This window comes from Stenella coeruleoalba (genome assembly GCF_951394435.1).
Source record: "Stenella coeruleoalba genome assembly, chromosome: 2".
Classification (NCBI taxonomy): Eukaryota; Metazoa; Chordata; class Mammalia; order Artiodactyla; family Delphinidae; genus Stenella; species Stenella coeruleoalba.
The window spans coordinates 39,386,583-39,410,797 of record NC_137147.1 but is presented as its reverse complement, the minus strand read 5'-3'; the positions used below and the strand labels follow the sequence as shown (position 1 = coordinate 39,410,797).

The window sequence follows — 24,215 nt, the reverse complement described above, 5'->3', positions numbered from 1 at the left end:
ATCAGTCACCTGCCTTATGGCTCCATGGGGCTCTTTCTCAGACCAAGAAAGAAAGAAAAAAGACAACCCCTAAGAAGGAACCTGACTGCCTCTTATTCCCTTTGGCCACACAGTGACTCCTCCTGAACAGACATTTAATGCAGTAGGAAAGTTCCTGCAGCCAGTGGCCTTCCACAAAGCCTCTTTTAAGGCACTGGTGTCTTCAAATGGAATTACCTAGACTCTGTTTTCTTTGAAGGTGAATCAATATGCATAAGTCGTAATTTCCCTGTTAGTAGCTCCTTCCCTTTGGTTCCCCCAGCCTTTAACACAGCTATTGACAAGGGGAATGCCTACTGAAAATTACTGTATATCCTTGATTCCAAGTAACCAGAGATCACAAGATGCTGATGGTATCTGATATGATGAAAATGAGGATACTGGCAACTGGCAAGTTTTTTTGTCGTTAGTTTCAAGAAACTCCCCTGTTGCAAAATCATTAAAGGGGATGGAGTGGGCACAGATCTTAGCATCAAGGTAATACAGAGGTTGGAGTCTTGTTCTTCTCTAGGTATTGATAGGGGTGTGGTTTTTTTCCCACTCTCTAGGCACAGTGATGGAGGATGGCTTGGTTAATGATATTATTAAGGCCATCCTAGTGACATCTATCCAGGAAGCAAGAATCTAGATGGCCAGAAAAGCGTATGATCAGCTGACTTTGAAAGCTCTTCCTTTTTTTTTTCTGTGCTAGTCAGGCTTCTGCGTGAGGACAGAATATAAGGGCAGTGGTATGTGCAGACACCCACATTTTCCACTGTGTCAGAAAAGCAAAGTCAGTCTACCCCTCCCCAGTTTCTGTCTTGGTAGATTTGTGCTCCTGGTCACTTCTTTCACCCAAATGGGGGAACCCAATCTCAGATAAGAGGAGGTTTGGCATTACATAGGATAAAGGTGAAAAAATGCTGGTCAGGTGGTTGGGTTTGTCTCACACGTGAGACCCTATGTTGTAAATGGTCTTTCTTAGATGGATTTCTCATGTCTGTAAATGTGTCTCAAAGAGTGGAGCTTGAGGGTATTACTGCACTCAGAACGTATAGTCAGTTTTTTTGCTCTGCTCTCAAGACGGTGCTACTAATTAGATTCGTAAGCATCCCATTTGGCGGTACTTCTTTCCCATCCACGTTCTCACCTTCCCAAGGTGAGCATTATTCTGAGTCATGCCCAGATTCCTGTAATGTGTTATTAACATGGGCGGTAGGGCTGCGTCAGTCCAGGGTCTGGAGAGCTGTGCAGAGGCAGAAGGGAACTTCAGAAAGAACCCCAAGCCCTGCCAACTCTCTTCCAAGGTGCCAAGCCTCAGCCCCCTGCCAAGAGCTTTTGGTTTCCAGGAATCACATTTGATGCAGGTTGTGAGTTATGGCATCAATGCATGTTTGTCTTAAATGGACCTTTGGGTTTGGAAAGTACCCTTCGCCCCGCCTGACATACTGTGGTGCACTCATTTTCCCTTGTTTGGCTGGGGTTTGCAACATGCAGGCTCAGAGTAGACCATCGTTAAGTCTTTCCGTGGCCTTTGTTTGACCATGAAGGAGCCGTCTCCACCATTCAGTTACTCATTCAGTTACTCATTCAGTATGTCCTGCACATCTGCTTGGTACTGGGTTTGGCTCTGAAAACCAGAAGATACATAAAACAGGGTCCTTGCCCTCAAGGCTTTAGTCTACTGGGGGCTCCAAATACATACATAAGTTGACAGCTTAAGGCATGGTACCATAAATGGTCAAAGTGAAACGAAAACAGAATGCGATGAGAACACAGGAAAGGAAGCTGTTAATTCTGATGCAGAGGCTTTGGAGAAGAGATGGCACTTGAGCCATAGGTTTTTAGTTAGCAGCAAAATACGGAAATACTTTCCAGGTAATTGGAACAGTAGGGGCAGAGGCCTGGGGGCAGGAAGTGTCCTGTGCTGGGGAATCATGAGGACTCAATGTGATTGAGGGACCAGAGCAGGGGGCGGGTGGCAGTTGAGGTAAGTTGGGGTGAGAACGTGGAAGGTTTTGGATGTGGGCTAGGAGGTTTGGGTTTTATTGGCCTGTCAGTTGAAACCATCAGAAGCTTTGGAGAAAAGAGACTAATAGGAAATAAGTGTGCTGTGTGAAATAGAGTGCAGAGGAGCGAGTCCAGAAGCCAGGAGTTCAGGTAGGAGTCCTTGGAGTAAGTCAGGCAAGACCTAGTCATGACTTGAAGCAAGCCAGTGCCAGTGTTGGAGAGAGAAGAGGGATGGGAGATGGAGTGGGGGGAAAGCTGAGAGGACCCTGGTGAATTGCATATGGAGACCAAGGAGTAGGCATTCAAGATGACTCCGAGATTTCCCGCAGAGAACTCTAAAGCTTTTTTTTTTTTTTAACATCTTTATTGGAGTATAATTGCTCTGCAGTGGTGTGTTAGTTTCTGCTTTATAAGTTTTAACTGAGTGAAGACAGCAGTGGGTAATGTCCAGTTTCATCCTTTTGGGTTTGAAGGGTTGACACATCCCTGGTAGCTTTGCCCCCAAATCAGTTAATGGCTGACTTCTCAGGCATCTCTGGATCTCCAGAGAGAGGTGTCAGGGTAGAGGTTTCAACTTGGGAGCCATCTGTCCAGGGTGATATTTGAATCCATGGGCTTCTACTGCACAACTGGCCAGACCGTGTGCTGAGCAACTCCAGGGAATGCCCCTTCGTCAGAGTCTGTGATAATGTGTGTGATGACTATGAATTTCCTAGGCAATGGTGGTAACACGTCTTGAGAAAAGGGTGCCTTTCTCTAATTTGCACAAAGGTGCCATATGGTCTAGCAGCTGTGCTGGAAATAAACCCAGGCAAGGGCCAAGAACAGAACCTCAGGGAGCCGCCTACCCTTCAAGGGAGGGTGGAGGAGGGGCCCAGAAAGGAGACACTTAGGAGTGGTTAGAGACGTGAGGAAGACTGTGTTTATTAGCTGCTTTGGAATTTACCTGACAACGTAGTCCCACTCAGTGAACTCCCGTCTTACTTCGGTTTAAGGATTCAGGTGGAGCCCCTGCAAATAGTATCCCTGAGTTTCCCCTTTTCACCTATCCCACGGGTTTCTCCCCACCCCAGCCAATGGGAGAGTTAACAGTCTCCATCCGGTTAGGACCTAGAATGATCAATTCTGTCGCTCTGCTCCCTGAGAGCCAATACTGGGCAGGTGAGCAACAGGCAGAGTGAATAGATGTCTCTGGAATGCCCACTCCAGAGCGTCCCCCGGTGGCTCCAAGAGGGCGGGCCATGTTCGCTGTCCCTAGGAAAGGACACGCCCTCAGGCCACTCACCCCTGTCACATTCGGCTCCAGCCAGAAGTCAGGAGCTGCTGGGGCCACTCCCAGCCCAGAACAGGCAGAACCTCTCTGATGGCCCTGAGTCCTGACCTCTGAGGGCCTGGAAGGGCAGAGGAAGCTTCTTGCCTCCTGAGCCATGCAAGGAAGAAAAGGCATCCCCAGAGCAATGGCTTGGAGGGTGTCTCGACTCATCTGTGGCCTCCCCGACGTGTGCCAGCAGGATGGTGTGAACGCTTTTTGCAGAAGAGAAAGCACGAGCCCCGCCTCGGCTGATGAGTCTCTCCCATGTAGACCTGTCGCTGCTGCCTCCCGGCCTCTGTGACCTCGTTTGCATTGATGGAAAGTTACAGGAGGAGAGAGAGCACCACCTTCCTGGCCAGGAATGTGTCACGTAACCCAGACCAAACATTCCGAGTTCACCTCTGTGTCAACGGGACCCCGGCCCTATAGGCAGATAACACATTGTTCAGAACGGCCGTAAAACTCAGAGTGAAACTGGGGTTCATCAGAGTGGGTGGAACTCCATGGCTTGTACATTACCTACATCAGTCAGTCAGAATGTTCTGTTTCAAAATAATCACTTTTTTCAGATCTTAAATGTTGGTGATTTTTCTTTCATCAGCTGATCCTTTATTTTTAATTTGAGTGAGGAAGACTCCCTTCTCCAACAGGGAAAAAAAAAAATCACTTGTTCTGTCTCTGGGGCTTGCTTGTTTGGTTCTTAACCATAAGTGAACCTAGGAGCCCTGGCTTCAGAAGCCCTCATGAAGTCTTGGGATAATTTCATACACTACATCCTGAAAACGTGGGCGATTACATAACCATTTTAAAAGAAAGGTCTCTGAAGCAGAGAGGAGGGGAGAGAATTTTTCCATGGCTTCAAAGGGAAAATCTAGGAGTAGAACCCAAGAGGCTGAGGTTCAGGAAATGTGTTCTCAGACTGCCTTCTCTGGAAAATGCAGAGAACCACTGGCTCCCAGTGACGATTTTGGATTTATCAACTTTCAAAAAGAAAGTGGTCCCGTATGATCGGAATTGTGTTCTTTAGTTTTGGCTTAAAGGACTTTCTGAGATTTTAAGTCGATTCTTCTGTAATATTCTGTCCCTTCTGGTTTTGGAGTTTTCCATGAGATGCCTTTTACAAAAAACATCAGATGAGCTTTTCAGAATGATGAAGGACTTCAGGAATCTTATTATTCCTTTTCTTCCCGGACTAACCTTTTAATTTTATGCAAAATGTACAGGGGTAATTTGTCTTGGCCGGTTATAATACTACACTGTTGTGAGGATGCTTAATCACCAGGCATACACATTAGTCATGCGCTGTTGTAACCTACAAGCCCAGCTTTCTTGTATTAACTCTAGGACGAGATTGAGAGCCAGAGTATTGAGTACAACTGGCTGCGTGGCACGAAGAAGTCACCACCGAATGCAGAAAGCGCTCCCATTATTTCTTCCTCATTTCCTAAGCACCCGTTATGTACAGAACACCAACTAGGTATTTGAGGGAGATACACTGGCCAGAAGAATTTTATACTCAAGGGGTGTATGGGTAAAGGGCATGTCACCAGAGTTTAGGGTAAAAAACTAGGGCTTGTTCAGTTTAATCAGCACTTAGTTGCCCACTCAGCCCAGGCACCTTGCTCTGAGGTTAGAGGGCTGAATTAAGCATGGGAGAGACCTGCAGGGAAAACAACAATTACAGTCAGTGCAATCAATGCTGTAATTAGAAGTATGCAGCGAATTCCCCTGGAGCACAGAGGAGAGACATCATGCTTGTCCAAGGAAGGGACGCAGGAAGTTTCTGAGGCACAGAGGCTTCAGTGAGACTGAAGTGGTCAGACAAGCCCAGTAGAGAAGAAGGAAGAAAGATGCTAGCCACAGCTCCTCAAACTATCTGCAGTGGTAAACCAGTGGATTTTTCTTCCTTTCCAATCCATTTAGGACCAATACTTGTATAAAATGTAATAAAAGTAAATTACTAGAAAAATGAACTTTTAAAAAGACATAAATAGAAACCCACATTTTTATTAGATTCAACAGACATAAAATTACTGTTGAAGAGTTATAAAAGTTTCTACATGCTGATTCTCAAGTTTTCTATTTACCTCATTGCTACTTCATTCATTTTCTACGTCCTTGTGGGCCAGTAGCAGTTTGCAGGTGAGTACCAGTCCGCGGACCACACTTTGAGTAGCGCTGCTCTAGGCGCAGAGAGCCTTTGTCCACCAGAGAGCACGGTGCTCATCTGGGAATGTGAGGCAGGCGAGGACAGTGTAGGGAGGAAGTAGTGTAGGCAGGGCCGGCGGAGGCCCAGTGGTGGAGCATTACGGATGCTACAACCAGACAGGAGCCTCTTAAAGTTTCAGACGTTCAAGGGACAAGATCAAAATTGTAGTTCTGAAAAGTAACTGGTAGAGCATGGAGAATGGAGGAGAAAAGGGGAAGCGAGACCAGTTAGGCAGTGCAGTGATCCACCTGGGAAGAGATGGGCTGAACAGAGACCATGGCAGTGTGGTGCAGAGAAGGCATCCAATTCTAACTATAATCACGAGGCGAAATTGTCGGTTCTTAGTGATTGACTGGATGTGAGCAGTAGAGAGGGGATGTCACTGAGTCCCATCCCATCATTTTACAGATGAGGAAACTGAGGCCCAGAGAGGTGGCAGAGCTGAGGCAAGAAACCTTGCTTTCTTGCTTGGAACGAGTGTCCTTGTCCCTTGACTAGACAGTGCACCAGATAGTACCTGCATTCCAACTTGACCACCTGACCCCCTGTGCTGCCTCTGAGGAGAGGGTAGGATGTGTGTCCCTCAGAAGGTTCTGGTGCACCAAGATGCCAGCCTGCCCACTGCCCAGCAGCACTCAGCCAGCCGGCCTGACTGCCTGTGCTCTCCGCTCATGGCCACCGTCTTAATGACAGAATCCACTCCCAGGTTCACTGTGTCCTGTAGTAGTCAGTTGAATTCACATACATCCTGTTTAGGAAGGCAACAGAATTTTTAATATCCTCCTTTTACAGGAACACAGGTTGCTCTCACCTATCAGCCCAACATGAACAGGCAGTCACCAAGCAGGGCCAGTTTACCTTTCTCTCTTGGATGGAATTGGTTTGGTTCTAGATGGGACAGGAAGGATTCATGTCTGGAGCGGGGTGGACTTGAAAGTGTGTTCAGAGCCACAAAGGTTCCTGGGGTACTGTACTGGTCCTAGGTCACCTCTAAGACAGGACCCCAGTAGGCAATGGCAGCTTCATGTCTGCTCCGGAGGTCCCAGATGGGTGCCAGGGTTCCAGCACAAACCAGAATCAACCAGCTTCCTAAGAGTCCCCCACGTCCTCCCTTAATCCAGCTTCTTTGGGGTCTCAGGACCAAACCAACACCAGATGGCAGAGGGAGCGTGCTCTTCAGAATGTCAGCCATTGGGACTTCCCTGGTGGTGCAGTGGTTAAGAATCCGCCTGCCGATGCAGGGGACACGGGTTGAATCCCTGGTCTGGGAAGATCCCACATGCCGCAGAGCAACCAAGCCCGTGAGCCACAACTACTGAGCCCGCGTGCCACAACTACTGAAGCCCGCGCGCCTAGAGCCCATGCTCCGCAACAAGAGAAGCCACCGCAATGAGAAGACCGGGCACCGCAACGAAGTGTAGCCCCCGCTCGCCGCAACTAGAGAAACCCCTTGCGCAGCAATGAAGACCCAACGCAGCCAAAAATAAATAAATAAATAGATTTATTTAAAAAAAGAATATCAGCCATTTATTAGGGGCTCAGTAGGTGCAAAGCATGGTGTTAGGCACCAAAGGGAACTCAAAAATACAAAGATAGAAAAATGGAAACAAGGAGGCACCGCCTTGGAGATCACATTTTAGTTGGGAAAATGAGAATCATAAAATAGCAGCCCGAGGCAGGATTTTGGAACTTGTGCTCTCTGCCTGCCCCTCCCTTTGAATACCTGTGACCGTTGTTGGCTTCCTGTGGTAAAGGAAGGTGAACACCAGTGCAGTGGCCTTGATAGAAATTCTTAAATGGTACCCGGAGTTGACTGCTCATCTGTGAAAACACGTGCTAAAAAATATTAATCGATTTAGACACACTGAAAACATACCTTCATTTATCACCATATTGTTTAAACAGTGAACAATTAGAAAAAACATCTCCCAAAAGTGGCCTTGCAGGACCTGGGTTTTATCACATCGTTGAATGTACGAGGCCCATCTCCATAACTGGGTTTATGTCCTAGATAATTAGGCAGGGAGAGGGTAGTAGAAAACGAGGACTGGGTGTACCAGTGGAATTTTATCTGATTGCATTGTGAGATGTGGATCCCATGTCGGTTCTTCAGAATGGAAATAAATGTCCCCAGCCACAGCGATGGTATTGATAGCCAACAACAGGATTTAGTGACTTCCCTCTCCTCCTCCAGCTTAGTCTGATTGAAAGAATGGATCACCTGTAGTGAACTGCCTGGCAGTTCAACGTAAGCCCACCTTTTCTCGTTGCGCTGGGCAGGGCTGCTGAGGCTGAACAGAGATCTTTGTTCCTACATCTTAGTGCTTCAGAAAGTGGTCTCAGCAAAGACGTGCAGAGGAGACGAAGGTGTTGGATGATGGGGTTGCACCAGTTCTTGAGACGTTTTGCTCGTTGTTGGCGTCAGCCTGGGGCACTGCGTGGCACGCTGCTTTGGCTTCTTGCTCTCTTCCCCGCAGAGCCCTTTATAAGCCAGATGTGTCACTTAATAACCTAATAGACCTCCCTGCCTCAAACTCAAAAGCTTACCGTAGTTACTTAGAATTTATAAAGTCCGTGTATCCTCTCTATTGGTTTTGATTCTCATAAAAATCTTAAGTAACCGGCCATGCTGTTATCTGTCATGTGGTTCTTTGTTGTTGTTGTTGACGAGGAAATAATAGCTAATGCTTCCATGGCACTTCAGTGCATTGTGGGCACTGTTTTAAGCAATTCATATTTGAAACACTCATAATTCCCCATGAGGCAGGAACTCTCGTTATCTGTGTTCATGATAAGGAAATATACGCAGAGTGATTAAGTAAATGGCCCAAGATCACACAGCTAGTAAAGAATTGAGCCAAGACTCAAACCCAGGATGCCTGGCTCCAGAGTCCCTCAACCTCACACTACACCACTTCCTAGGAACAGGCAGACAAAAGTCAGTCAAATAACCTCCTTAAGGGTGCCCGGGGGAGGGGGAAGGAAGCAAATTGAAAGAGGCAAATGGGGGCTGTATTGCTCCATAAGGGCATAATCGCGTATTTGCCCATCCGTCATTCTTGGCCACAGGTCCAGATTTGCTCTGTCCTCAGAATTGATCACTCTGGATTTGTTACCAGATCATCAGCATGGACTATGGTTCCCTAGGAAATGGAAAATATGCCCCACTATCATTGCTGCATGAAACCTTATATTTGCAAAAGGTCTTTAATTGCCTCTGTAATATACATATGGGAATATGTATAATGTTGTGGCATGGATTATTTATGGAATGAAATCCGGGGTCAGTAACTGTTTAGACTAAGGTCAATCACCTTGTGACCTTAACAGTGTTTTAACAGAGAAACTGAGGAGCTGGGGAAAGTGACCAAACTGAAATAGACTTTATTTACTGGATCAAGATTAGTCCAGCATTTAGGCAAGAAGAATGTTAGTCTCCTCTCAAAAAGTATGTTCATCTTCTACTTCTGCTTACAAGTTTGGTGATACTTTCTAAAGTAAAAATAAGATGCATGAGCTAAAAATACTTTTCCCCCTGATTTGTGAATTCTGTTGACTTTTAAGGTCTTAGGAAGTTATGATGACTCTTACGCATTTAACAGATTACCTTTATTAAGAAGAATACTACTACATAAAATTGGCGAGTCTTTGGACAGTGTCTCCGCAGACAAGTACTCACATATTTCAAAGTGAACAACTTAAATGTCTGTTTTGAAAAACCTGGGCTCTTTGGTTACAAGACCAAGTACCGGGAACAGACTAGGTAGGTGTTCAGGAAGTAGCAATGACTTCTCCCAAAGGGAGATATCTTAGGGGAAAATGTGATGCTTTGCACATTTTCTCTGACATGCGCAGCGTTAGGAGGAAATCAGTAAAGTTCCTTCTTGGAAAGGAACTCAGATGTGTGTTGCTGTCCTGAGTCCAGCCTGTGATCAGTAGTCTGGGAATGAGCTGTGGAATATTCCAGGCCTACCCTTGGAGTTTGTAATCTGATTGGGAAAAGCAAGACTTTTCCCAATTATGCAAAACATAATTAGAAAACAAAGCAGTACTGACTGTAATCCAGGACTAAGATGTGAGCTTCACATTCAATTCTGAGGGCCTGGGAGTGGTTCTGAATAGATGTCCTTGGGTTTTTTCAGACTTCCGTTTAGATGGCTCAGGTTTCTGCTCGGATAGGGAGAGCAGGTAACCAGATGAGACCTGTTGATTGTGGCCAAAAGTTCCTGTTCAGGTCGTCCGAGGGCTCCCTCCCTCCCCACCCCTCCCCTGCTCTTCCAGCCCCTCCCCTCTGAGATTGCTATTGCATAAGGTATTACTAATGCTGGCAAAGATTTGTGTTTAGCCATTTGCCAAAAACAGCCTGCTTTTGGGGGGGGTTGGGGCTATAAAATCTCCTTCCTGTCATAAAACATTCCTCCTCACTCCCTCCCAGCAGTACCCACGTCCCCCTTCACGTGGTCTGCAAGGCTGCATGTTCCTTCAGCAAATGGCTGCACCAGCTTCTGCTGCTTGTTTGCCCCAAGCTGTACCCCTGGCAGAGGAGGGACATTACTGTTTCTTCGCAGTGGACTGGCTTCAGGGAACCAGCCCCAGTGACAGGATCTAGTCTCATTAGTCAGAAGAGTCTTGGGTTTCCTTAGAGGGAACCAGCCGCAGCTAGACAAGTTAAGATGTCTCATTGTCCCTTACACTGTCTCCAGCGTCTCCAGAAACCATGGCTAGCATTTCCCTAGTGCTGTGTGCCCGGTAACGTTAACAGAGTTTCACTCTGTGAACCCGTTTGTTGGTATTGGCACTGTGTGTCCGACATAAACCTGGTTGGATCCGTCTGCCCCTGCCCATCGCCCCCCCTCCTCCACAGCTGCCCTGATTGTCATTAAAATCTTTCTGCTTAGGAGGGAGCCACGCTCTGATTCCTCCTTATTGGAAATCTTTCCATCCTTCATCTTCATGCACGTGCCCTGCAGACGGCCAGCCAGGGAGGGTCTCCTCCCCGCCTACCGTGACCCCAGCTTGCAGGCTCTCAGTATCCCTGTGACTCACTGATGCTATTTGCGGTCTTGCTAGCTGAGAACCTCCATTTCCTTGTTGGATTTCTGTGGTTGGAAAGCCACGCTGCCCCGGCAGGTAGTTTTCCATGGAGCAGCTGCACTCGGCTCTCTGCAGTCGGGGGGCCTGCGGAGTTAAAGCGGGATTCAGCATGTTGATCACTTTGTGCCCCCTGGACCATCAAGTCCAGGTATGCCGTTGGGCCTGGCATCTTTTCTGTGTGGTCGGAGCTAGGCCCAATGGCCAGGAGTTCCCTGACCACCAAGGGGCTGTCATCTCCCTGGTGTCTTTGTCTGAAGCCCTCCACCCTGCCTCCGGCTCTCTCAGCGAATGCTGTCAGGTATCACGTAGGAAGCGTTTTGGCAAGAAGTGTCGCTGAGAGAGGTTTTCTTGGCAACTATAAAATAAGAGTACTGTAAGGAGTGCTAAATAAATTTGTGCCGCTTCAGCCAGGGAATTTCAGCCCTCCTGGGAGTGGGGGGGTGTGGAAGGAAAAGATACATATCGAAGGCTCAACTGCTGGTTTGATGGCTCATTCATTGGATGGTCCTAAGGAGGTGTGTGACCTGCAGTGTGGACATTAACCAAACTCATTGCCTCTTGCATTTGTCCAGAGAGTCAACGAATGTTTTCTTTGCACTTATTTTTCCTACCATAAGACAAGGCAAGGGGCAATCTTTCAGTCCCTTTGCTCAAGTTAAGTTGGTCCTGTGTGTACACAGGAGTGAAGGTGGAAACAGGCGACCTGCATATCAAGTGCACCAAACACCAGCACTGGTTAGAGCCCAGCACCTGGTCTGTGGGGGGTTAGTTCGTGAGTCCCTGGCCCCGTTTTAAAGGGAGTATAATAGCCAGACTCGCCACGGAGTCATTTTTGTGATCATTTCCCATCTCAAATAGCTGTTGGGAAGAAGTATGAAAAGGTAGGGGGAAAAGAGCCACAAAGGAGCCTCTAACACTTCCTGGGTTGGAAATTGTTTTACCGACTTTCATTTACCGGAAAGTTAAGTTATTTCGCATTTACCTTCATAATAATGAATGTTCATGCCTCATGTATTTGTTCTTAAGCTGATGTTGCAATAGATCAGCCTCACAAACACCAGATAGATTGTCACTTCATGAGGACAAATGGCATGGGGACCTCATTTAATAATTGGGAACGTTGCTTCTTTTAGCAGGGCCTCATTTTCGTACTTAAGTTGGTTAAGACTACAGGGACATGTCGCAGGGCTATGGAAAATACCAGTGCTATCCACAAGCATTGGTAATTTCAGTGGCTCAAAAAATGAGCTTATGACAACAGGTCAGAATTCTGAGTCCACAAATGTTCACATTCCCTAAGCGAGTAAGGTGATTTTTTTCAACGTTCCCTTACGGCCCGGGTTCCAGAATAAATCCTTTCCATTCCTACCAGTAGATCACTTTCCCTCCACATCTTCCTTGGGAATTACAACCTTAAACAGTAGAGAGACCAAAGAAAAGGATTAAAGCCAAAAGATGTAAATACATATTTTATGACTGTTTGCTGGCTATCAAAGTAATACGTAATTCCTATAAAATTTAGAAAATACAAAAAAGGAAAAATCATTCATAAACATATAACCTAGAAATAAACTTGTAATCGTTTTCTTTTAGCTTTTCCCACCTCTCCCTTTTCCCTCCTGTCTTTCTTTCTTCCCTCTGTCCCCCACTCCAACAACTGTAACATAAGAGAATATTGAAAATACAATTTCGTGTTCTGCTTTTTTATTTAGAATCGTATCAGTCTGTAAATAAGTTGTGAAACCCAGCAGCTATAAAAAGATTGATAGATTTGACTATATAAAAATATGAAAGTTACCATAAACAAAACAAAAACAAGCTGAACAATAATATTTGCAACCCATATAACAAATTACTTCTATCCATAATGTATAAGGAGCCTCTAAAAAAGAATCTAAAAAATAACTCAAATTTTAAAATAGTAAAACTTGTGAGTAGGCAACAGAAGAAATACAAATGGCCATTAACCATATATATATTTTAAAGATTAATCTCAATTATCAGGAAATGAAGTTAAAGCAATGAGATCATTTTCCCCTAGCAAATTGGCAAGGATACAAGGATGATTACATCTAACCTGAATAAGGAAGCTAAACGGATGCTCTCGTACACTATTGGTGGGAGTATAAATTGGTACTAGCTTTTTGGAGGGCCGTTGCTCAACATCTATTTAAATTTTAAATAGTCATACCCTTTGACACAGCATTTCCACTTCTAAAAATTTAACCCTCCTACAAGAGTGCAAATAATGTTCATTACTCCATTGTTTGAAGATGCAAACAATTAGAAACAATCTAAATGTTCATAGAGAGGGGACTAGTTAAATTATGAAACATCTTTATAATGGAATTTTTTGTAACCATTACAAAGAATGAGGCAGATCTACAGGATATAGAAATGTGTCCAAAAGTTCATTAAGTGAGAAAAGCAAGTTAATTCCTGATTTATGGTAGTGTAGCATTAAGAAGAAAAGATTGGACGACTAGGAACCTGTCATTTTCGCCATAATTTTTTCAGGAATGACCAAATTTTAGGTAATGAAAATAGTACTTGTATAATCCCCAAAGAAATAACTTTCAAAAGACAAAAATTCTGTCATAAATATTTCCCTGCATTTTTTGCCCTTCATACGATTTTAAGAGCTTTCATAAAATTCTGTCATGGATATACCATAATTTATTTAGCTGTTCCCCTATTAATAAATAAATTAGCTTGCTTCCAAAATTTGCTGTTATGCACAATACAGCAACAAACATCTTTGTAAAATAAGACTTACGTTTACACTCTCCAAATCATCACTTCATGTAGCAGAGGTTGACAGTTTAACCTAGAAAGAATCCATAAGATGGTTTTGAATGTAAAAGGGTAATGTTTTCTAATCCTTTTAAATCTTAACAGGACCACATATGATCCACTGGAAGCAAAAGAGTTGGATCCCTGCTTCCCGGCACTCAGCTATGCTACCCACTCTGACTATCATTTCTCTGTAGTGTTTGTGGTCTCAGTGTGAAAAAGACCAGGGATGTTATCCTCAGGATACACTTCCCAAAGCTTAGTACCAAGCCCTCTCCTTTTTATTCCATTCTCCCTCCCCAGGTGAACTCATCCACACCCAGCTAATGACTTGCAAATTTCTATCCTTTGCCTGGCCTTTCATCTGAGTTCTAGCCATGTATATTCAGCTGCCCATTAAACATCTCCACTCAGATGTCTAAAAAATACCTCAGTATGTCCAAAATAAATTCTTTGAGCCAGAACATGCTCACACCTTCTTTCCTTTTACCTTCTACGTCCTTGCATTACTAAATCCCATTGCTTTTTTTCCCCTAGTAGTTCTCCATCGATCGAGTTCTCTTTACCTTACTGCCCCACCCTGATCCAGGCCACCATCAGTTCTTTTCTGAATACTCCATTAGCTTCCCAGCTGGTCTCTTCATGTTTGTTCTCATCCCCTCTGACCTATTCTCCTTCCTGTGGCTGGAGGCTTGTTGTGAAATCAGATTAATGCTATCCTTCTCCTGTGGAAGACCTTTCAGTGGTTTCTTTTAACTCGTGGGCTGAAGACTGAAATCTTCCCTGGACCCTGGTATATCAGGCTCCTGCCATTTCCTGCCCCCTTCAATATTCTGAGTCCCTTGCATATTGCCTGGCTCACAGATGGCACCCAAAGCTTTGCTGGGTGGATGAATGTCTGAATGTCTTCTCTGAGGTGACATGAATGGCATTACCATATCTAACTTGTGATAAAACCAAATTTTAGGCTTTTGTTATTTCAGTGACTTTTCAAAATTCTTTTACCAATTTAATACAGTCCGTCTTGCTTTGAAAACATGTCAAGTTTATATAAACCCACGTATTCAAAACCCAAGCCAGCCCTAAATGGTTTTGTTTTGAAACTAAGATCATAATCCAAATTCACTCCCTTGGCAAATGCCACCTCTTAACTCTTGCCCACATGCCAGCCTCTCTTCCTTAGAAGAGGGCAGCAAGTTACCTTCTCAATATTTGACAACTAGAGAGGGATTTGCTATGCATTCCCTTACTCCTGTACCTTCAAGGATTGTGTGAAATCCAGTCAGCTCCTCCATGCACAAGCTAAGAACCAAAGCAAAAAAAGTGTTTTTCCAGAATTTTGATCATGCCTTTAATAATGTGCACAAAAATGGCCTTTGGGCATAATTCAGGGTCAGGATATTTGTTGATTTTCAGATGGTTCTTGTTTCTCAATTGATGTAGTCCTCTCAGGAAGCAGTCTACTAGGAGGATTAGCCAGTGACACAATAGTACTGCATGGAAGAGAGTGTGCCTGTTGTAGTGGGTTTGGAGCCCAGGCCTTGGAGGGAGGTGAGCAGAGCTGAGTTCAAATCCTGACTCTATCCCTGGCTCACTAAATGATGTTGGTGTAGAGCCTACTTCATAGGGTTGTTTTGAAGGTAAAATAAGAATATGGATAAAGCACTTAGCATTTAGTGAACATTCAATGTATGTCAGCTGCTAATGACACTGATTGTTGTTGTTATTATCATCATCATCGTCATCCACAGAAGGTTTTTTCAGGTTCTCTGGACACACACATACCCCCAAATGAGCAAACAGACAAAAAGCAATATACTTACAATAGTGTATTGACTGTATATTTTAGGAAAACTAATAGCAAAGTTGTACTTCATTAAAAAATTGTTGTCATTTAGATTTAGATAGTAAAGTATGGATAAATGAGATGATTTCATGTTTTGGATTTGCTTCCAGATCTGGAACAGGTGGGTCAACAAGGGAGAAAATGCACAGCTGAAACAGGATTGGGCATCGATAGCGGCTTTTGCTGTGAGATCACTGCGGGAGTCGTTGTGTTATTCACTATACTTTTGTATAAGTTTGAAGTTTTCCAAGATAAAAATTTTTGTAAATACATTAAAAATAGCTACTGAATAGCCTCTTAGATGCATTCTTGTTCAGGGAGCCAGCTCTCAGCTCACTGTCCTTTATTTCTTTTGGAAGAGTAACTGATTCTAGTGATCTAAGCAGTAAGTCTCTTGTCATTATGTTTTATGACTCTCAGAATAGCTCATGGTGGAAACAAAATAAATACAATTTCTGAATTTCCTTTGTCTTCAACCACTTGAGAATCCTCTCTGAAACCACTGTGGGCATTTTAAGTAACCCTGATTACCCAGCAAGAACAATGTACCTTTCAGACCATCAGGGAGGGTAAAATAACTCTTTCTACCCTTCTGTGCTTGCATAACAAAGGTATAGCTATTAAATACAAGCGCTCAATAAGCTAATGCGTGATGAGCCCGTAACTGTGTATTCAGCAGTTTAGGATCTGAGCCTCTGCCCTGTATGAACTTGTAGTCTTCATTGTGTAGCCTTGTTAACTTTGGCTGCCGAGTTACATGTGGGCAGAGGAGGCTGAGGAGCTCCAAAGCCAAAAACGGACCTCTGCATATTTCATATTCAATTCGGGAGTCAGAGGGTGACTTTTTTGCTTTTTTTGTTGTTGTTGTTGAAGTGAAGATATCTATTTACCCTTAGAGCGGAAGCTGACCGTGGCCATAAATGGTTCTGTAACCTTTGCATCTGTTTGAAAACCCTCTTCCGTCTGCGTGTAAACCAGGGGAAAGGATTATGCTTGGGTCCTCTCTGCTTTATAATTGCCCCTCTCAAAGCAGTTTCTTTCCTCCAGCTTCACTAAAGCAAAGAATTTGAACTTATATTTCAGGGCTCTTCTTTTCCCCTGGAATCTCTCTCTAAGGGGTAAAGCGCATGGATTTTTATGGGTTTAATTACTTTGGAACAAAAGTCCCAGTGAAGTTTATGGAACTTCCTTCCTTCCCCTAAAAATAAAACAGGCTCTGAACTGACCAGCACGACTCACTGTTATCCATCTGACATTCTTCTGCTTATGTCTTTGGTCAGCATCTTCTGCCAGCCCCGAGCTGAGACTAAGGAGGAATAAGGTTCAGCCCCAGCCACGGGGGGAGACAGGTGCATAGACAGAGTCTTCTGGAGTGCAGTGAAAGGTGTGCTTTCGTAGGGCTCCGAGCTGCGTGCTCCGGGGACAGAGTTGACTAGCTGGGGACATTAGAACAGACCCCACAGTGGAGGTTGGAGATATCTGGGCTGAGAGCAGAACTGATAGCCTGGGATTCTGTTATGCTCTTAATCGAACCCCCTTAGCATCCCAATTTGAGAGTTTTGTCCTATTAGGTAGCATCTGGTGTGAAACGAGCAACGGCATTTCCCTCAGGGCTGGTCCGGTTCTGAGAATACCTAAAATGAGACTGCAAACTCAGGACTGAGGTATATAACCTGCCTCTGTGTCCTGGGGCATCCTATGACCAGGCTGAGGCTCATCCCCAGCGCTGCTCGGGTCTGTGTCCTGAGTGTCGGGGCTGTGTTCCAAGACTGCCGTGTGCAGAGGGCATCGTGACGGGCAGCTTAGAAAACTGATGACAAAGCACTTTTCTCTCCCCGAGCAATTCCTGCTACCTGTGACAGCTGCTGAGCAGTAAACAACCAAACCCCTTTACCTGGGTCGTTAGTGACAAGCTCTCCTGTGTAATCTCAGGCCAGCTCTTTAGACCGTTGTGGGTTTCTGTTAGCACTTGTTTCTGCTACCCAAGGAAATCCTTTCCGAGCCCTTATCAGGCACTGTATCAGCCTTTATCAGCCCTTCAGGAGAGTTCAGAAATGCAGTCACCCTGTTTGGCACTGTGAGAGAGTCAGAGCGCTCTGGGAGCAGGACCACACGAGCCTGGACCGCTGGGCTGGAACATGGTGCTGGTAAAGCCAGTCCCCAGGCTCGGGTCCCCACGGCCTTGGTCTCTCCTGAAGCCACAGACTAGAGGTGGCTGGCCGAGGTTAGAGATTATAATGTTTGCATCAGTCCCCAGAGGAGCCAGACAACCGGGCGCTAATAGGGCCTCGGGTCTGAAACCACTTCTGGAAGAACAACTGCGTGAGACCGTGCTCTTGGCAGTGGCCGTGACCAGTGTCATCCTCACCCCCAACCTGTGCTTTTGGGATTCCGCCTTCACGCTGGCTAAACAAATCTTGCTCACGCTGGGTGTGTGTGTCTAGGGGTCAGTGGAGGAGGGTATGGTTTCCACAGACCACAGCCCACTGAAAGCATTGCTTGTGAGGGAAGTGGGATTCTGCTCAGGGAAAGGGGCGGGAGCCTGATTGGAGGACGGAGGCCGGGTTTGGGTTAGAGGCAGAGGAGCCTCGCTTTCCTGCGGTGGCTGCACAAGTCCCCAGCACATCTTTGCCTGACACCCGGGAGACGCCTGGAGCGCAAGCACAGAGAGGAGGCTGGTCTGAGAAAGCTCTGCTGCTCTCACCTCGCTTATCGGGGATTCCTGGAAAACAGGACTTGGTTTTCATTCCTGGGTGTCTTCCAGTGACCACTGTCTGTAAGACCTGCATGGTCCAGCTGGATCAACTCACAGCACCCAGTGTGGAAACCAGTCTCGCCAGTTCTGTCATCACCTGCTTCCTCTGAGCCACAGCGTGATTCTGGGCTGGACAGAGACCAGCCTTTCCCACTGGGCCAAGCAGCCCAACAGACCTTTATTGTCAGAGCAGGGATGGGAGAACAGAGCTATGAGTGCCTCGACACAGCCCACTGGGGACGTGAAGATGCCCAGTGAGGGGCCGCCAGCACTCCTAACAGCACAGCCCCAGGAGGCCGCGGCCGTGGCAGCCTCCCACCTGGCAGGCGACTGCAAACCTCCAGGGAAGGGTAGGCACCTAGCATCGCCTTCTGGCTGGGCAGCTTTTCCTTACTGATAAGTCCGCGTGGCTGCCTCTGAGCACGTCATTCCTTCAAAAACCAAAAGCAGAAAGGTGTCGCCCCACAGGCAAAGCTGCTTCTCTGGACCTCTCCCGAGGCTGAGCTTAGAGGCTGGCAATGGCGTCGGTGTGTAGGACTCTTTCCCAGTTTGCCATGGTGCCAGACCTCCGTCTTTAATGATGCCCGGATATGCATGGCGATGGCAGAGGTGGCGCCAGAAGCCTGTGTTGGGGAGGGGGTGTTCGGGGAGCACTGCCTTTCACTTGCAGACAGTTTTATTAGCATCCAACCCATGTTCCTGCCTCCACTGAGGCCTTTTACCAGACAGTTCTGCTTCTGGAAACGCACTTCCCTTAAGTGGATGCTGCTCCTAGGGGTTGGGCGAGGGACGGTAAGTGCCTTTTTGTCATGCACTCACCATAATATCTGAGGCTTCTGTGTATCTGGGGTACACCTGAACAAACCCTCTTCTTACCCTGTTTTGCTTTTCCCTGGTTCTTCACGTCCCCACTGACCCACTGAATCTAAGACAGAAACTCAGGGGTCATCAATTTTGCCGCTTCTTCTCATCTCCCTCTAAATGGTCATCGAGCCTTAATACTAACTGTGTTTTCACCAAAGCACTGCTGACTGACCCCCTAGTTTTCATTCCATCTGTCACTGTCCTCGTTCAGGTCATCTCTTCCCTGGACTGCTTCAGCTGCCTCCAGCTGATCTCTTCTCATCAGCTGGAAATCTTAATTAGAGAGCTTCAGTGGGTCACTTTCGCCTAGTATCTAAATATCAGAATTCCTTAGTGTGGCATTCAGGATACTTCACAGTTTGGACCTAACTTTGCCTTCTAGCCCTGGCATTTTGATGGCCCCCGTGTTCCCATGCGAGCCCCCTCTCCATCCTTCCTACACCACGTGGGGTTCCTGAGCCCACCTGCACCTCACACCTCTGCGTCTGCTCCATGTAATAGCCTTGACCACCTGCCTACAGCGACCTTCTCACACCCCTTCCCTGTCTGGAAGATGCTGACTCATGTTTTAAGACCCAGCTCAATGTCTGTTTCTACTGTGGAAATGTCCCTCTCCCCTCCCACTAGAAGGAATGAATTGTTCCTTCTTGTGTTTCTCACAGCGCTCAGTTCATACTTCCTTTGTGCCGCTTGTATTATACAACAGTTGGTTCTGTCTCCCTCCCCAACCCCCTTCTCATGCTCCTCTCCTCCCTCCCCCGTGTGTGTGTGTGTGTGTGTGTATGCATGTATCTCTATACACACACATCTATATGTATACATTTTGAACAAATATTTATTGAGTGCACTATGCTAGGCACAATGGTGAACAAAACCCACCTGGTCCCTCCTCCATGGAGCTTACAGTCTAGCAAATATTTGTCTCCCCATTATACTGTGAGTTCCTTAGGAAGAAGGATCGTCTGTACTCTTCATGCCTATCACAGTCCGTGCCACACAGTGGCCACTTGCTCCGGAATGTTCACCGAGTGAAGTCCAGTGGGCAGAGATAGATGCCAGAGAACAGGGGGCGGGTGGGTGGATGTCTCATGGGCTTAAGGTAAGTGGGAAGCCTGGAAGTCACGTTCTCAGTTTCTAATGGGCAACCTGTGTTTTGATATGTGGTTAGCCCATTCAGATGGAACCATCGTCTAGGGACCACGAGGCAAACGTCAAGAGCAGATCCAAATTTGTTCTCCAGATAACACAAGGAAGTGTGTTCCCTTTGAAGGGTGTGTGCAGAAAGCTCTCCCAGCTGCGTGATCTCCTATCCCGTGACCCAGCTCAGCCAGGTGGATGGCGTGGGGCCTGGCTGCCCCACCACATGCTGCTTTTTGTTTCTTGCAGAGATCTGAAACTGGACAACGTACTTTTGGACCATGAGGGTCACTGTAAACTGGCAGACTTTGGAATGTGCAAGGAGGGGATCTGTAACGGGGTCACCACGGCCACCTTCTGCGGCACACCCGACTACATTGCTCCAGAGGTGAGTGTGCTTGCTCCTTGAGCAGCTTTGGAAATCCAGGCTCTCTAGCAGCCCCGTCAGAAAAGCCACACAGGCTGCATTGATGTGCTGCAGCCTGGTGGGCAGCATTGAAAGTTGACGCCTCCAGACTCCTTTGTGGCTCATTGGGTGAATGATGGCTGAAAATGTCCTTGGTTCCTCCCGATACAAATGTGAGTCAAAAAGTTTTGTAAACTTTGCAGTTGCTTTAGGGTTTAGCCCTGAATGAGGACAAAGTACGTTCCAGGCACAGCTATTTAATTTTTTTCTTTGCCTCTACTCAGTTGCTTTGATCCCAGCCCCATTTAGCAGAAATAAAGACAAGCTCTTGAATCTTTCCCATAGGAGTGAGTGAGCCCACAGATACAGTTCCAAAACGCTTTCTGGTTTGGATCTGCATATACTATTCCTTTGGCCTAAGCAGGCCATAGATGTTTGATCACCTGGATGACAAGGCCTCTGAATTGACCCCAGGGAGAACAGACCACCCTCTAGAGACGGAATGAAACACGTATGCCAATGCAGGAAACTCCCTTGTTTTACTTCATCTCCTAATCCATCATTTTCCTTCGTCATTAATGATGCATTTGTTCATCAGATGCACGAAATTCTTCTCACATTACCCCTGTGCACAGATCCTCCAGGAGATGCTCTACGGGCCCGCAGTGGATTGGTGGGCAATGGGCGTGCTGCTCTACGAGATGCTGTGTGGCCACGCGCCCTTCGAAGCAGAGAACGAAGATGACCTCTTTGAAGCCATACTGAACGATGAAGTGGTCTACCCGACGTGGCTGCATGAAGATGCCACAGGGATCCTGAAATCTGTAAGTCTGGTGCGCTCGGCCAGCTTTTGAACTACTGCAAACCAGCTTGACGAGTGTGCTTCTTGGGCTTCAGGTTGGTTTGTTTGTTTTTGAATACCACCCGCCAGGAAGCTACCAGCTCTAACTGAAATCTGTGTTTTAATCTGTAGAATCAAAGAAGCAGGGTTTTCTCAGGCTGTTTTTTTTCTCTTACGCAATAGTTATTTTGGAGCCGATGCATGAGCAGTTGATAGCATTGTTTGCCATCTATCAAGTATTTCTAGCACTTGTGGCTTCAGTGTAGGTGAAGTGATGCTCCCGCTTCATCCAGTCGGGACACCTAAGGCCGTTGGGTCATGTGAACAGCACTCCCGGTTGTTTCGATACGGATTGTGTTTCTGTCGGCAACATCGAAGGATGAAGGGGCCTTTCCCGTAGTGCTGGGAGAGGAGAAGAGAGGTTTTCCAAAGTTGTGCAAGATCTCATTTGCTTCCATGTTATCCTTGTGCAAGTCAGGTGCCAGGCCCAGGATTCAGGTGCAGTGTAGAATATCACACTGAAAAAGTCTTTCATTCGTGCATTTAAGGCATTGTGCTGGAAGCCTTATTTTCAAGTGTGGAAGAAAGTGGATCTGATGCTTTATGTTGAAAATCAGAAAGTAACATGTAATGAGAGAATAACATATCATTTGGGTCAGTTCTGTATTAGAAAATCAGGTATTATTTATTTCCCACTAAATGCATAGGAGGAATAAAGATGAATATTCTTCAAATAGGGAAAACTCAGAACAATCCATTCTCTCCTGGATAGTATCTATGGGATAAGAATTACTTTGCTCAAATCATATCCTTTCCAGTGATTTGAGACAAAAAAACTAATTAGCCATGCTGGTGAAAGACTTGTCTCTCTTTAGAAATTGCCAGTCACAGGGACTTCCCTGGTGGTCCAGTGGTTAAGACTTCACCTTCAATGCAGGGGGTATGTGTTTGATCCCTCCTCAGGGAGCTAAGATCCCACATGTCTCATGGCCAAAAACCCAAAGCATAAAACAGAAACAACATTGTAACAAATTCAGTAAAGTCTTATTGAATGGTTTAAAAATGGTCCACATCAAAAAATAAAAAATCTTAAAAAAAAAAGAAAAAGAAATCTCCAGTCATATAATTAGTGTCATTTTAAGGACACTTTGTATACAGATCACTGTGTCCTGGGGCTGATGGGATGATTGTCCCTGAGAATCCTCTACGGTGGTCTTTAGAGACCACATCATCGTTTGAGTTGAACATTAACCCACATCTGCTTCTCTCAATTTTTTTATTTCCAGTTTTTAGGAGTCCTCAACCTCTTTCTGGCATTTAGAATCCTCTTAAGAGAATTCTTTCTGACTAAATCTGGGACCTAAATTTCATCCCTTTTAACTCAATCCCTGTAAAACCTAGAACAGGCACTAAGCAATGTTAAGATCATATGGAACTATTAAGATGGTTTCTTCTTACCCAGATAAATCCAATTACTTTTTTTTTTTTTTACTTTTATTCAAGTATAGTTGATTTAAAATGTTGTATTAGTTTCAGGTGTACAGCGGAGTAATTCAGTTATATATATATACATGTATTCATTCTTTTTCAGATTCTTTTCCCATATAGGTTATTACAGGGTACTGAGTAGAGTTCCCTGTGCCATCCAGTAGGTTCTTGTTGTTTATCTATTTTATATGTAGTAGTGTGTGTATGTTAATCCCAAGCTCCTAATTTATCCCTCCCCCAATTACTTTAAACTATATCTTTGATGTATATAGAAATATTTTTGGTAACTAGAATATATGTTATCCAGGAATATCCTCCCTCCACAATCTTTGTTCTGGGAGAAAACAGAGCCTCTGGTGCCTAAAGAGAATCTACTCTTCAGTGTGGACTGAGTTGTTCCCTCTACTTTCTTCTGCGAAGCTGTGAACCTCTTCACTTCCCTTTATTTTGGCCCCTTTCTAATGCTAGCAGCTCAGCGGGTCATGGTAGCGGGTCATGGTGTGTCACTGGCCGAGCACTGATTTTCCTAAGTGGCTCTCTGTGTTCTGCCGGGAGTCTCCCCCCTAGGAAGGAGCTTGGGTTTCACCCCGTGGCGGTCTTATCTCCCAGCTCTGTTACATTCTGGCTGAGTGACCTTGATGAGCTAACACACCTCTCTGAATCTCCGTGTCCTTGCTCATAAAATCTTATAAAATTGAGGTAATAAAATCCATGTCATAGGGTTACTGCCCAGATGCAGTGAATGCATATGTAAACCACACAGGAACATAGTAAGCATTCTGTTTCTTCCTCCTTCAAGGAGTGTACCTTAAAAGTGATTTTCTGGAAAACACTGGAAAAGGTGTCAGAGAAAATTACTAAAAAACAGTCACCGAGAGGATTTCTGAGACAGTTTTGTACATTTCAGCCTCCAGACCTAAAAATAAATGCTGTAGCTGAGGAAATTCAGCTGTTCTTGGCAGAGGACTGAGACATCTAAACAGAAGTGTGATCAAAGACAAGACAGAAAACAGGGAAGAGCACTGAAGACTCGGGGCGAAGCACCCAGGAGCGAAGGGTCAGGGCGTGGTGGGGAGGAACCTGCCTCCAGAGCAGCGCTGTCCGAGGGCAGATATTGACTCTTTCACCTGCTGGCTGTGGGACCTCGGGAAGATGGCACAATTTTGCCGCTCCTCGGTTTCCACATGTGTACCCTCAGGCTCTGAGATAATGCGTGGAGGACAGTTGGAACAGTGCTGAGCACAGAGTAGGTGCTCAGGAAGCAGCCACCACTGTCATCAGTGAGAGCTGGGTGCATTTTTATTATTTTTTAATTAATTAATTTATTTTTTGGCTGCGTTGAGTCTTCGTTGCTGCGCGTGGGCTTTCTCTAGTTGCGGCGAGCGGGGACTAGTCTTAGTTGCGGTGCACGGGCTTCTCATTGCGGTGGCTTCTCTTGTTGC

General features: G+C 45.8%; 1 protein-coding gene across 2 annotated transcripts in view; it reads left to right on the top strand.

Annotated features, from left to right (window-relative positions):
- Positions 1-24,215, top strand: part of PRKCH (protein kinase C eta) — a 221,954-nt gene that overhangs the window by 179,299 nt on the left and 18,440 nt on the right. The window contains exons 11-12 of one of the 2 annotated variants that reach the window (XR_013827258.1): positions 20,288-20,426; positions 21,043-21,268. Coding sequence is in view for 1 of the 2 variants with exons in the window: in XM_079914274.1 (XP_079770400.1) it covers positions 20,288-20,426; positions 21,080-21,268 (328 nt within the window). In the remaining variant the exon portion in view is untranslated. The remainder of the gene's footprint in view (positions 1-20,287; positions 20,427-21,042; positions 21,269-24,215) is intronic. The other variant, XM_079914274.1, reaches the window with a different exon arrangement.